This window comes from Microcaecilia unicolor, chromosome 7 (assembly GCF_901765095.1).
Source record: "Microcaecilia unicolor chromosome 7, aMicUni1.1, whole genome shotgun sequence".
In the NCBI taxonomy this organism is placed as follows: Eukaryota; Metazoa; Chordata; class Amphibia; order Gymnophiona; family Siphonopidae; genus Microcaecilia; species Microcaecilia unicolor.
Window position 1 is genome coordinate 230587038 of NC_044037.1, and position 15630 is coordinate 230602667.

At 39.7% G+C, this 15630-nt stretch overlaps 2 protein-coding genes across 4 annotated transcripts in view; one reads left to right on the forward strand and one right to left on the reverse strand.

Annotated features, from left to right (window-relative positions):
• Positions 1-4864: 4864 nt before the first annotated feature.
• PHOSPHO2 (phosphatase, orphan 2) lies at positions 4865-10257 on the reverse strand. Of its 3 annotated transcripts, none has more exons than XM_030209705.1 (2): positions 10179-10257; positions 4865-6366 (listed from the first exon to the last, which is right to left on the reverse strand). In XM_030209705.1, the coding sequence occupies exon 2, from the start codon at positions 6340-6342 to the stop codon at positions 5617-5619; it is 726 nt and encodes a 241-aa protein (XP_030065565.1). In that variant the 5' UTR covers positions 6343-6366; positions 10179-10257; the 3' UTR covers positions 4865-5616. The 3 variants fall into 3 exon arrangements, with proteins under 3 accessions (XP_030065565.1, XP_030065564.1, XP_030065566.1); XM_030209704.1 differs by having other exon boundaries at positions 10003-10205; XM_030209706.1 differs by lacking the exon at positions 10179-10257 and adding an exon at positions 6531-7198.
• An 80-nt stretch (positions 10258-10337) lies between these two features.
• Positions 10338-15630, forward strand: part of CCDC173 (coiled-coil domain containing 173) — an 82993-nt gene continuing 77700 nt past the window's right edge. The window contains exon 1 of the mRNA XM_030209703.1: positions 10338-10487. Within this exon, the coding sequence (XP_030065563.1) occupies positions 10421-10487 (67 nt within the window). The 5' untranslated portion in view covers positions 10338-10420. The remainder of the gene's footprint in view (positions 10488-15630) is intronic.

Sequence of the window (15630 nt, forward strand, 5' to 3'; positions counted from 1 at the left end):
ATGGTGCACAAAATTGGACGCCGATATTTGGGTGCCAATCTAAGATGTGCGCCCAACTAAATTGGTTAACAAGCCAATTAGAGCCCATTATTGAGTGCTGACGCACATCTTGTTACACACTATTCTGTAACAGTATGTCCAAATCCCATAGTGTGCAACCCGAGGGGGTGTGGCAATGGAAGGTGCATGGGTGGGTCAGGGGTGTTCTTAGAATTTGTGCACAGTGTTAGAGAATACTGGGGGATGTGCACTCACATTGGATGCTAGGAATTATACCTGTTTTCAGCCAGATGTAAGTCCTGCCACCCAAATTTGGGCACCAAAATCACACTCAATGCTATTCTATAATGGGTGATCATCTTTGAGTGCCCATTATAGAATAACTCCGCTCACTGGACAAATCTCTCGTCGTCCCCCTTCTCCTCCACTGCTAACTCCAGGCTTTGTTCCTTTTCTCTCGCGGCACCTTATGCCTGGAATAGACTTCCTGGACCTATACGTCTAGCTCCATCTCTACCTGTTTTCAAATCTATGCTGAAAACCCACCTTTTCATTGCTGCTTTTAGCTCCTAGCCACTACTCAGTTGCCCTCCCCTTGTCCCTTCCTTCCTTCTCACGCTGTACTTCCCTCACCCGTAACTGTCTTGTCTGTCTGTCTGTCTGTATTATTTAGATTGTAAGCTCTTTTGAGCAGGGACTGTCTTTGTGTCAGGTGTTCAGCGCTGCGTGCGTCTGGTAGCGCTATACAAATGCTAATAATAACATTGAGTGCTGATTTTTTGAGTGCTATTTACAGAATCTAGCCCAAAATGCTTTTAGCTGGTGCACATGATTTTTCCATTAACCAATTATTCAGCCAACATACTAAAGAAAGCTACAAATATTTGTGTTTAAAAATAATATGCAAACTGGATTCAAACTTCAGCCTCCTCTTACTGGGAGGGGATTTTGGATTTAGCTCATACCTTTTTCAGCAGCAGCTCAAGGTAAGCTGCATTTAGGGACAAATAAGTGTTTTCCTGTCCCTAGAGGGCTCACTGGAAGGTTATTTGCTCAAGATGACAAGAAGCAGTGGTGCGATTTGAACCCTGGCTTCCTTGGCCTAGAGTCTACAACTGAACAAAAAAGCTAATCCTCCAACACAACAAGCACATTTGTTACACTGAAGCCATCAGTTTTTGACCTGAACAGACTTCTTTCTGAGCTTTAGTGTAGGGAACTCCAACTGTAATTACAAAAGAAGATGTAGAATGCAAACATCTTATTTCAAGCTGCAATAATTTCTCCACATTACTGATGGCACATTTCAACCTACAATTTTAAAGTAGACTGGGTTGTATACTATTAACATAACAAAACTCATTTTTTTCATGACCCAGAGCTTATTTATAGGTGTTGTGTGCACTGCTACCACTGCAGAGGGTATTAAAGTACTTTTGTAGGAGCAGATGCACCCTGAAAGGGGCTTTGTCACCACCACGTGTTAAACAAGGGTTTTCTTGATGGATGACAAAGTCTCAACACACAAAAATCCCCCCTTTGAAGGGCACAAATACTGTTACTCAGTGCTACACACTCTCAGGGAGCATGTTAACGTAGCCACCTTATTAAGTTGGGTATGCCAAGTGCTTCTTAAAATGGAAGAACTACATGCAATTGAATATCTGGATAGTGCTTTTGAATACTTTCAACTTGTCAAAAGGGTAACAAATAAAGGTTTCTTTATATGGAAAGAAAAAAAAAAAAAAGAATAAAGCCACTGTTCTTACAGGTTATTGAATGTAAGAAACTGAAATACAGGACATGCATAAAGAAATCAAGCTGATTGTAACTGACAATACCTTCCTCAGTCATAGTAAAACATTAGACAGTTCCACAATGTCTCAGAGGGTTACAGAATATGTGTCAGGTGGTCTACCAGTAGCACAGATTCAATCTAAAATCCATACCCCTTGGTATATTTTTTCAGTCTTTTCAGCTCTCTTTGACAGAGGGCTGCTGTGGGCACTGATGCCCTTTTGTCATTTAAGTCCACCTGGAGTATGGCTCACAAGCATTACAAACTTCAAAACAGAATCCTTTTTGTTAACCAGATTCAAAAGCAGTAGTTCAGTCAAAATGAGTTGAGAGGGCATAAAGCAAAGTGAATGACACTGACTACTTTCTGGTTGGTTGTTTTAGTGCAGGGAAGACCTGGACAGCAATGTTTATCGAAGGGGGAAGCAGGTCTTAACAGCATTTCAGCATAGCTGCCTGACAGGAAGCTCTGCCCAGCAACTTTCCACAGGGATGAGGCCCCTGAGGATACCAAAGCATTAACAATCTGTTTCTTCTGTAACTAAGGTTTTAGCATAGCCAAGATGCATATTTTGAACCCTAGCTTAGTTCAACTTCAACAAGACTATCAATTATAGAGAAAAAAAAAAAAAAAAAAAAAAAAGAGTATACAGTGCTAGATTTTACTTTCACACAAATTCATAATGGTATTTCAACAGAGCTGCATTCAAATGTTGCCTTAGCCTTTTTCAAACATTTTTTTAGTTCAGTTTATATTAATACACTTTTTATACTGCCTTTTGATGTGGATACATTCATCTGTCTTGGCCAACCATAGTAGTATTGAGAGGATGTCAATTGTAGGCTTGCAAGGCAGTATTTGGTATTCCAGCAAACTTATCAAATACGGGCAACAACAACAAAGACTATGATGAAAATTAAGCTCTATAAAACTATTATCCTACCACATCTGATCTATGCTTGAGGAACATGGATAAACATTAAAACAAAGATATGCACTGGTGTAAAGAATTCTTGGTGTCATTTATGACCATATTACCAATGAAGAGATCCTGAGAAGAGACTCAAAGAGGCTCTAAGATAGAGTAGCTGAGCAAAGGATCGTACTGGCTGCACATGTTCTAAGGCTGTAGGCAGCTTTTTCCAATAGTCAATGCCCTGACTCCCCCCCCCTTCTTCCTCCAATGTCGATTGCTCCTGCTGATTTTAGTTTGAAAAAAAAAGATAGCCAACACACTTCCCTCAGTGCATCCTGTCCACACACTCCCTCAAATTCCTATCCATCCAAACCCTTGTCTTGATAGCAGATACTCCACCTGATAGAAGGAATAGAAAATTTGTTCCAGTACTATCAGAGAGGTCTCCCTTCTTTTGACAAATACTTGCTCTTTCGACCCCCTACCTCTTGGATAAAAATACATCATGGGCTTTCACTATTGGCCTTCTCTATGATTATGCAGAGGCTTAATAAAGGCATAGTCCTTGACCAGTGGAAACAGGCTATTGTCCAACCCATTCTCAAAAAAACCTACCCTTGACCCTATGGATCCCACTATTTATTGTCCCATCTCCACCTTTGTTTTTTATCTAAACTAATGAAAAATATTGTATTTACACAACTCTGCCTATGTAAAATCTACTTCCACTCTTCAAGCATAGAACTGAAACCATTATCACTTGTCTCCTTAATGATCTTCATTCCTCGCTTGATTCTAATGATTAAACTTATTGTCTATTTAGAACTTTCCTCTGCTTTTGATTTTGGTCTACCACTCTCTCATACTGACTCTGATCTTGGGCTTAGGGGTATAATTCTTCAGTGGTTCTCCTCCTTTCTCAGTAAATGCTCCTTTAAGGTTTCTACTTATTCTTCCACTTCCCTTACATATTCACTAACTAGTGGGTCCCACAAAGGTCCATACTGTCCCCACCCTTCTCTCTAATAGTTTTTAAGTCCCCTTGCCACAATAATCCAGGAAGTAGGTGTCAAAGCTTTTATTTATGCAAACAGTATTTTTATTCTTTCCTACTTCTCCTCTCCAACCCGATTTAGGCCCTTTGTAGATTTGTTTACAAGCAGTAGCATCTTGGCTTTCCAGACACAACTTTGTGTTAAACAGAGACAAAACAGTTGCATTCTGGATTACTGGTGCTGCCCCAGTAATCAGAGCTTTACACCCTATATAAAATCTGCTCACTCCTTTCTATTTTCAATACTGCTATTCATATGCTAATTCATGCATTATTAATGTCCTGAATTAACTACTGCAATATTATTTATGCAGGTCTCCCTCAGACTCAGATCAAACATATTCAGATTCCAGAATAGTGCCGTACACCTACTTTGCACTGTCAAATATTTTGACTGGGCTTCTCTACTCTGTCACTTGCATCTGTTACCAATTCCTGCCAGAATTAAATTTAAGATCCTCTGTTTAACTCACAAAGCCTACTACCAGGGTACCCTCACCTATCTTTCATCTCACAAGATATCTCTGTTCAATTTGATTATCACCGGGTAGTACTCCCTTCCCCTCGTCATCTTGAAGCTACTAGACACGCGGCCTTTTACTTTCATGCACCTGAACTTTGGAATGACCTCCTTTCTCCCCCCCCCCCCCCCCCCACTTTGCTTCAAGAAATCTTTTTCCAACTTTAAAGTACTACTAAAGACCCATTTATTAATCTACTTTATGGTTAGTTGGTTCTGGATCATTTGTGGCTCTCCTGGGACACTTTTCTCTTCACCTCTGTTGCATTTATCCTACTTTGAATGTATGTGACTTTCCTTTTGTATGATGGAATCTCTTTCTTCATTTTAACCTAATTGATGTTTTGTAAACTGCCTTGATCTGACCTACCAGTTAGATATAGATAAGGCAGTATATCAAATCTTCATATTAAACATATCGACATCCCAAAACTGCAATGCAATGGACATCAACATATAGTAAAAAAAAAAAAACGAGGGAAAGCAAAGAAGACCTGGTGTAGCACATTCAAAGAAGATCTTCAGTACCAATTGGGAAGAGGCTGACGCAAGTCTAAGTCAGTTTTCAAAGTTTGCTTTAATCTTTTTCAAATATGTCTTAGTTTAGTTATATTAATATGCATTTTATACTGTCTTTTGCAAAAAAATAAATACATTGATTTACAAATCTAACACACATTTATAACAAATGATACACACCCATAATTATAACTCAAAACTACTTTCAGTAACAAAAGAACAACTTACAAGTACCATAAAAAACGTAGGGCCTCTTTTACTAAACCTCACTAATGATTCCTGCATGGCAAATGCAAAGCAACACATTCAAATTGAATGGGCTATGGTGCATTTGCTGTGCCAGGAATTGCTAGCACGGTTTAGTAAAGGAGACCCTTAGAGATAAAAACGCAAGTTGTATTTTGTAATATTATCACTAACATTTTGGTTTGCTGCAAATGAAACACACTGATGGATCATAACATTACAAAACAAAAAAAAAAAAACACATATTCTTGTCCTCTAGACACTGGTGTGCCCAGTAGATTTGTAGTTTACTCATGTCATATTTGAAATCTTTCTAGGTAGACACTGGTGCTTTATAAAATTTCAGATTAAAGGATATGAAAGTCATTCTAAAAAGATGCACACTACCAGGCTGGGAAAGAATATTAAAAAGCTCTCTTTTAACAAAAGTTTTTTTTTTTTTTTAAATCATTCACAGATATAAAAGAGAAAAACACACCTCCTCAAGAATGCCTTCTGGAAAGCCAACAGGATTAAATATATACTATATATTTCCGGTTTATTCTCACTCTTCAGTTTTCAAATTAATCCTCTAAAAGTAATTTCAGATATGAGAGTATTTCAAAACCTGTTGACCATACTATAATGTAAGATCGTACAGAAGCAAACTCTGGTGACATCTGAATAATTCGCCTGTGCAATTCATATCCTTCTCTGGGCATAGCCACATCATTTTTCTTCAGGAATTTTATTGGACAAAGATCATTCCCTCCATCACCAATATAGACAATTTTTGTATACTGTACTCCATGCTGTAACTGCACATCTACAAATTCTTCTAACATTTTTCTTTTGCAAAGGTTTGATGGGCATTCTGAACATAGATGAGCATGGAAATTCTGCACAACTAGATAGCCAAAATCATCAAAAGTTGCAGGATTTGTAAATATTGCATCAAACACCCCAAGCAAACCTGCACTTTTCAAAATCCAATCAATAAATACTGCATTGGAATCAGAAATTATTATACAATCAAACATGTGTTTTCTATGGGCAATGAAATCCAGAAGTTCATGTATTCCTGCAGTGAAAGGTATGGCTGTCATCATTTTCTTCATTTCATTTGCTCTTACTCCTTGGTCTCCCAAGTAATGAAATACTCTGCCCATATATTCAGTCCATTTTCCTCTTTCATAAGAGCTTCGTAATACATCAGGTAGCTTTCTTCCCGGAGCACAATTCACAATCCAGGTATCACTGTTGTCATCTACGATGGTATGATCAAAGTCAAAGACCAACAGGAACTTCATGCTTGCTTAACAGGTTGTATATAACTGAGAATAAGAGAGAACTATTTAAGTCTCACATACTGAAAAATTAACCATTAAAAGAAAAATCAAGTTGACAAAATGTAATGACAATACACCAGATCTTTCAGAGATTATTCAAGTGGGTACATTTCTAAATGAATGAGATACAGAAGCATTAAACTGCTTACATTAAGCCAGTGTGCCGTGGATGCTCCCCCAAGTGTCCTGCGGGGAGTCCGGGAATCCCCTCCAGATATCCAGGCAAATCGTGCGACACCTATGATCTCTTTCTCCTACTGCCGTGATCTTCAAACTTTGTGGTTACTGGAAGGAATTAGAACAGGCCTTCCTCTGGCCAGCCCCAGGGTCCTTCTTTCTGATGAGAATTCCCATTTGCCGCATGGGAGGGACAAGGCAGAGGGAAAGACTCGGGATGGCTGGAGGAAGGCATGTTCTAAGCTCCTGGCAACACAAAGAATGAAAGAATCGGAGCAGGAGCGGAGAAGAGAGAGGCCCAAGGAGTGGGTGGAGGAAGGTAGGAGATTAGACCTGAGGGAGAGAGGAGACAGGCTGCAGAAATGTGGAAGGGAAGGGAGGAGGGGAGACAGGCTGCACATGTGTGGGAGGGAAGGGAAAAGGGGAGACAGGCTGCACATGTGTGGGACGGAAGGGAAAAAGGGACACAGGCTGCACGTGTGGGAGGGAAAGGAAAAGGGAAGACATCCTCCTACACACGTGCAGCCTAAGGAAAAGGGGAGACAGGCTGCACATGTGTAGGAGGATAAGGAAAAGGGGAGACAGGCTACACATGAAGGAGAGAGAGAGGAAAAACAAGATAAATTTGAGAAGGAGACAGAGAATTCAAGAAAGCTGAATGTGAAAGATCAGAAATAAACAGACATAGGGCCGGAAGATAGAAAAGAAATTGCAAATGGAAAGGAGGCCTAGAAACAGAGTTAAGAGCACAGACAGGAAAGCAGAGCTAAAGATTGAGAACAAGATAATTGGAATAATAAAATCAGCAGACTACAAAGGTAGGAAAAATGATTTTATTTTCAGCTTAGGAATTGAATTATATTGATACTGAGAATGTACATGAGGATATATTCTATTTTTCTAGTGTTGCACGATATGCAGAGTCTGGTATCTCTGCTTTCAGTTTTTGTCTGCATGTTTTTTTGCAGTTCCTTATTTTGTATTAGGTGAAAGTCATGCTCTGCATTTCAAACTAAGGTGAAAGATTCTGCTGGGATCTGGTGTGTGTGTCCATCTTGTTCTAATTTTCCAGTAGGAGGTAAACTGTTGTTCTAATATATTTCAGTCTCATAATTAAATTAATTAACTACTTCTGAATGTTACAAGAATGGGTGAGGATGGAGGAGATTACTTGTGGGGATGGAATGGATCTTAGCGGTGACAGGCAGGTATGAGTTAGATTCCAGTGATGTGCCTTGACAATTTTTGTGCTTTGTAAGTGTGCCACGAGGTGAAAAAGGCTGAAAATCCTTGCATTAAGCAATCATGTGCATCTCCCCAGTTGCCTACTTCAGATTTTTTAAGATCCTGCAGCAATTAGGACACATTTTCATTGATTAGAATGTTAATTTGATTCTTTTTATGGAGGGGACAAGTCATAATCAGTACTAGGAAGACAGAAGGATAAAGAATCTCTGCAGGTCATGGAGGAAGGATTCTGGAGAAGAGGGGAAGAAGATAAGGAATCAAGGCATAGAGGAGAGCGGAAATCAGGGAGCAGAGGGAGGAAGTGCCACAAGGCGAGGGAGGTTCATGAACTAGTAAGGGTGAGATCCAAAATCAGAAGAGTAAAGGAAGGAGAATGTACTTTTACACACCACTTCCTGATGCTGAACCGCTTTCTTGCACTTTCCGCATTCACTCCAATCTCCTCACTCACTCTCCTTTCTAACCTCCAATTCACTCTCTCTAACCTCCCACATTTTCTCCCCAACATGCTCCAATACTCACTCCCCCACATTTTATCCACTCATTTACCCTCAGCTGCTTTCTCCCCAAAATCCCCCCATCACATACAGACATTCTTTCAATCAATCACTTTATCTTCTAATTCTCTCCCTCCCCCATACAATCTCCTCACAGACATCCTACAATTTTCTCACTTCTTTCCCCTGTACCATCTTCACTCTCACATTCCTGCAGTTACTTTCCATTGTCGCCCTTCCAGCGCCCCACTAGTATCATTATTATAGCTACCAGCACAATTCCTTCCCTAAAAACATCACTGATCCTCCCAGATGGCTTGGCATTGAGGACAGCAACACCTTGGGCCACATCCTTCTCATCTGCTGCCTGAAGCCCAAGTGTCACACTATGTACTAAACATAACACTTGTACCTTAGGCAGGACAATGATGGCCAAAGTGCTGCCCTGCTGCTAGAGCTGGGTCAAGAGCCCAGGGAAAAAAACTGACTATGCTTTGTTCAGTTTGAGGCAGGAATGGAGGACCAGGGCAACTGCCCTGTTGCCAGCCTCTACTGCTGGCCATGCATGCTGCTGTCCTCTTCCAAACTCCTAGGTGGATATAGGAATTGGTTGATCACAGAGGAGAACGGGGAGAGAGGGGCTGGAGAGGAGAGAGAAGCAGTTTCTGCTGGTTTAGGGAAGTCCTGGGGCCTGCGTGATAGGAAATAAAGTGGTAGAGTGGTAAACTGGTTCACTCTCGGGAGGGGGGGGGGGGGGGGACTCCATACATGCATTTAGTTAAGCTCCGCTGCCATTAGATTTCAGCTGCTAACCCGGCACTTTGCTCCTGAACATCCGATAGATATCGGAGGTGTGTAGAAAGGAGAAGGGGATGGCCAGTCGGGGATCTAATGGAAAGCAGACAAAACACGGATCCTCTGTGTCGTATGACTGCGACTGTTGATTAATAGAAGTGGAAAAAGAGAGGCTGATTATATGTTAGGCCAGATGCACCCTTTTTCCTTGGACCACATTAAAGGGCTAATCTTGCTCTGTAGTCTAACAGCAACAAGATGACCAGAAGGTTTGGGAGACCCGGCAGAGGCAGAAGCTCCTGGTCTGAACGCTGTTCCACTTGCTAACACACTCAACTCAATTACGGAGAATATTAAATTTTATATGAAGTTCTTTGAAATGCCATAACGCCTACTTCCACTATTCAGGCACAAATAATACTTGATAAAACTGGATATATATATTCACACAGATAAAGACTCTTCCTATCCAGTCCAAACTTAGTTCATATGTAGTATTCAATACCCCACATTCTTCAAATCTTCAATATGGTAATATATATTCCCCATGAACCTCTGTGATGTGCAAAATCACCAGCAATTTCTCAATCTGGCGATAGTAGCAAACATCAACCTCTTCATTGGTTCATTAAAATATTTTTAACTTATTCATTCTATTTATTCAAGCCCATAATTTAAATTGAACTTATCTTCTTTCTTTAATTTTATCAGACCCAGGGGTTAAGCTGCCCGACATGCACGTTTCGCTCCGAAATGAGCTGTCTCAAGGACATCCCCCCATGATCTTACTAGCGTCCGCTCAGCAAAAGCTATTCAATAGCTCCACTCCACGCCTACTCCAGCACAGGACCAGGCCGAATCCTCTGAAATAGGCCAGGACGCCCCCTGCCGCCTTGCATACTACCTGTCAGAGCTTTCAGCGTTTTCTCCACTGGTTTTATCGTCAGTCGCCTCCTTCTCAGCTTTCGAACAACCTGCCAGTGCCGACTACAGCTAAACACCTTCCAGCGTCTCAACCATAAACCCACTCAAAATAATAACAAAATTCTACATCCCCACAACTATTCCACACTCAATTACCCCCTTTCTCGCTGTGTAAACCGTTGGTAGCAGGCAGCCCCTGATCACATGATCCTCGAGAACGCCCAAGGAGGCTCACTTCTCGTTCCTTGTTGGCAACACCCAGACACCGAAGACTTCACTTCCGGTACCGCTGCTAGGCAACGAGAGCTGCCTAAAGAAACAAAGGATCAGGGAAGCAGCCTGTCCTGGAGCGCGGAGTTTGCGGGGAGGAACGCTAGTTTCTTTCTAATCTCTTTGACATGACTACGACGTCATCCTCGGTTGTGCAGTATGGAAGACGGAAAGGTCTGAGTAGGGAAAATACAGGTACGGGATTCAGATTTTTCCAGACCAGCACATCAGTCCTGGACACTAATATTCAGAGGAGTCCGCTGCACATTGCAACCGACATTTAGCAGTGTTGCCCTGCCCTCTTCAAGTTATTGCTGCAGTGCAGAATGTGCACGCACGGAGAAATCTTTCCAGGGTAGAACGGATTGTGGAAGTGGAAACAAGAATGGGAGCTGCCTTTACTCAAGTAGTGCAGGTGGAAATGTGTTTTGCTGCAAATCTACAACTCTCGCTTTGTGACCAGGAGGAAACTGGTAGTGTGGTTGCTGTATTGGGGGGGGGGGGGGGGGGGGGGCAATGACTGTGATGGATAAACTAAGGCATAGGTGCCAGCTGTGTAGATACAATGAGTGCTGAGCACCCCCAGTATTGAGCAACCTCCTTAACTGTATCCAGGGTGGGGGTAGTTTGTTTTCCATTCAGCACTCTCAATCATTTTGAAAAATTGGCTCCTATGAACTGATCTCTTCTTTGCACAGTGATTTATTTCGGTAAATGGGTGCTAATAGATGATTAAGCACAGAAAAAAATCTCCCCCAAGCAAGAAGTAATCTATGGCATGACAATGCATTTTAGTCATATGTGCTGCAGGAGCAAAGTGTGATAAATTCTAAACGGGGGGGGGGGGGGGGGGGGGGGGGGGTTACTTGATTAGCACAGTGGGGCTGATGTAATAAGCTGCTTGTTAGAAAGGGAAAAGTGGGATGGGACTTTCTGTGGTTTTTGCAACTACATTTAAAGTGGCTTACATAGTATATACAGGTACATATTTGTACCTGGGGCAATGGATGGTTAAGTGACTTGCCCAGAGTCACAAGGTGCTGCAATGGGAATCAAACCCAGTTCCCCAGAATCAAAGTCTGCTGCACTAACCACTAGGTTACTCTTTCACTATATGCTGAGCTTTAGGGGGGCAGTTCAATAACACAGATGCTGAAGAAAAGTAAAGAGCTCTAAGAATGTGCATAAATGACCAGAATACTGGAATATTTATTTATTATTTTATCCCACTATTATCCCAAAATAAGTTTCAGTTTAATGTGGCTTACAATTTACAGTTATTCAAAGTTACAATGGTTTGTTACAGTTATAAAGTGGCATGAGCATCGTTGCTGTGAGAAATTACCTATAGAATTTCTTGAAAATTGAGTTCCACCATTTGGAAGCACAAAAATTGTCAAGGCACACCAGTGGAATCTATCAAATATTTCTGTTATATTGTTGTTAAAAGGTATGTAAATAGTGGCATCATCTGCATATATGAATATTCATGAGAGAGATTTGCAAGCACTGCCTCCACTGCATGCAAATCTATCTCATGAATACTCATTGTGGATATACTGAAAACCTGACTGGCTGGGGTGCCTCCAGTACCAGATTTGGGAACCACTGAGGTATTATATGATGATATACCTGCATATCTTGCCTCTCCTGTGATTCCATAGACACCAGTTCACAGTCTTCATTCTGTTAAGGACAGTAGATTAGTACTCCCGGGCCCTTCACTGGCTAAATTGGAGGCTACTAGAACTAGGGCTTTTTATTTTCTGTCACCAGCGTTATAGAACGCTTTACCCCAACAACTTTGGTTAGAGAAATTGTATTCTAAGTTTTGTTTTGCATTAAAAACTCATCTTTTTAGAAGGCATTTGTATATGCAGAATAGCAGAGGTGGGGCTTGAGGGGATACAGCAAGTATGGTCAAAATGAATGTATTTTCTTTTCTCTGTTTACTTATCCTGTTGGAATGTGTGTAACTTTCTTTTTTTAATGGAGTTATTTTCTTTTATTATGTTTATGATTTTATTGTAAACAGCTTTGTTTTTTCAAGCATTTTCAAGCACATAGATTTACAAAATTACATGAAGGCATATTTTCAAAGCACTTAGACTTGCAAAGTTCCTTAGGTTACAATGAGGGGCATTTTCGATAGTGCATCTGTGTAAGTCAGACTTTGGACGTTTTGCACTAAACGTACCAAATCCGAATAGGAAATATATCCATTTTCAAAAAAAGAAAAATTTATTTTTTTCAAAAATACTGGTTCGAACAAGGTTTATCTATTTTGAACATTTTTGAAAAAAAAATGCATAACTTAAAAACATACAAAATCAAGCCATTGGGATGTAAGAGGGCCAGCATTTTTAGTAGAATGGTCCCCCAGACATCCCAGGAGATTAACGGGGCACCCTAGGGGCCACTGCTATGGACTTCATATAAATGCTCCCAGGTATACAGCTCACCATTGCTCCCTTATCTTGTCTGCTGAGCCCTGTAAAACACACTACCCCCAACTGTACACCACAACAGTAGCCCTTAAGGGTGAAGGGGTCATCTATATGTGGGTTTCTGGTGGGTTTTGGAGGGCTTTCTGTTTCCACGACAAGTGTAGAAGAAGTAGGGAAGGTGTGTACACTGAAGTTTTCCTATCTGGCCAGACAGATACAAAACTCCAATAGAAGGAACTGGCATATTCTGGAGGGACATGAATGTTTCAAGGATAAACGCCTAGTGGTGGCATACTCTCGGGAAAAGAATTTGAAGGAGATCCTTGTGCCCTCATGCCTACCTGAAGCCACATCCAGCAACACAACGGATTCCTTTTCCGGTTACACCCGCTGCGGGAAATGCAGCATGTGTGACCATGCCCTTGAGATAAGACAGTTTACTAATCCTAGCACTGGCAGAGTATATACCTTGAAACATGACTCAAATTGCACAACATCTAATGTTATTTATGTCATATTTTGCCCATGTCCTCTCATTTACAAAGGAAAAACTAAAAGACCAATTAAAACTCACATTATAGAACATCGTAGTTGTCTCAAGTGAATCGTAGAATCCGCTACCCTCTTTTCTCACTGGAAGAAGATGGGACACTCGAAACATGACTTAAAATTCCTTGTTTTCAAAATTTTCAGAGGCAACTGGCGGAGACACATTACAGACAAAACATTGCTATGTGAGGAAGGAACAAAGATGGATTTTTCAATTACAGAGTTTGGAACCTTTGTGACTAAATGCAGAAATTGAATATAAACACTTTTTTGTGACCTCACAGTCACCTACTCATGTCTTTCTTTTGTTCATTTTATGTGTCTTTGGATGTTAGTAATATTCTAGATTAGATAAGATATATCCATATATTTTTTCTGTATTGCCTTACTTTTTATATTTCCTTTATGAACGATGTATTTTTATCCTCAATATTGTATTCTTATCTTTTGATTCATTCATTTTTCTTTCTATTTGTTCTCCGACACATACATTTTTAAAGTTCTCATTAATGTATTCCTTTTGTTTCTCACTGTTTTTATTATTATTATTTTGTCTTTTCCTTTTTACTATTTTTTAGTCTTTATATACATATATATATATATATTTTTTTAACATATTTATATATATATGCTTTCTCTTATATATTCATTATTATTATTTTACTATTTTTTTTGTATTTTTTAAATGTTTAAATTTTATTTTTCCTTCCTATTTATATATAATTTTTGGTCTTCTACATTTTACCGTTTTTTAATGTTTCTCACATATATTATATTTTTTTGCTTGTACCATTATTACCATTTTGTAACACCAACGTCCAATGTAACATTGTATTTCTCTGTCTGATACGTTCATCACGTTGCAGTGTCCTCATTAGCGTCACAACGATATCTGTATATATTCAGCATCCATTCCCCATTCTCACATATTCTCCAGAATTGAACAAGGATTTAATGAGGGAAAGCATTCGGATTTCTCCGCTCCTCCTGGACCTATTGCACTTGCGTATGAGCATCTCTCATTTCCTTTCGTCTCGTATTTTTCCCCTTTTTTTCGTATTTTCTTTGATTGAACAGCTCCATATAGAAACTTTCATTTAGATATATAACCATGTTTGCTATGAATGTGATCGTTTTGCCTGTCCACCTTCCCAGCGATAGGTATTTAGATTAACAATGGAGGTTGCTCTGAAGAGTCGTTCGGAATATTCATGATTCATCATGAATATGCATGCCGTCCATCTCAGCATTTATTTGCTTTTCATTATCACACCTCTCCGTACACAAATTATGCCATTATCCGCGCACATTTGAGCACAATCTCTTTTCTTGAAAATTTTGTCTTTTTGTTTGTGTTCAAGCACATGCGCGATAGCGCTCTTGTAAATTTTTGGCGCACTTTGTGAGCATTTAAACAACATATTCGTTGTGTGAACTTTCTTTATGCGTTACTGAGACCGTCTTTACTGTCTACAGAAGTTGCTTTATCCAGATAGTGGTAAGTGCCTCTTCATTTACATTACATTACACACACAGAATCGTAAGTACTGTTAGCACTTGGAGATCATTCAGTTATTTTTATCTCTTTACTTTGCAGCCTTGCAAGAAGAGCCCTGGTATCGTTATACAGTTAGCATTCACGTAGTTCTCACACAAAGTTGCTTTACCTTACCAAAGAGTTCCCTCTACCGTTGAACATTATTCCGTTTCTACAGAATTATAACGCTACCAAAGTGTTGCTTTCACTTCTCACCATTATTCTGTCCCACAGCAATTTAATGTATTTTCTCTCTCATAGGGTTGTAGTCCCACTGTACTGTTTGGTACTCAACATCACATCATATCATAAGGTTAGTGTTTCCTTTAGATAAAGACTGCACGTTTTTCATGTTCTTCATCAGTAATCTCAAAAGTCTTTTTCCAGGTTCTGTCAGCACGAACATTCTCATACCACAGGTATACTTTTCTATATGGGTTATTATTTTTTATGGCCTTCATCAGCAATTTTAATATTTGGTTCCTATTGTTTCTCTCTCTCTCTCTCTCTCTTTCTCTCTCTCTCTCTCTCTATATATATACAGTAAATATTTGAATACCTCTACATCTCACACAAAATTTGACTTGTATAATTTTATGTCTGTTCTGACCTGCATGATTGTCATTATTTTAACATCTGATATATATGTATAAAAAGTATAATAAATATATATATACATCCTTTTTGAATATATATACAGTAAATATTTAAATACTTTACACCCCAGATGCACTTCAATTTGTATAATTTTGTCTGTTTTTATCTGCATGATTTGTCATTATTTTAGTTTTTCATATATATGTAT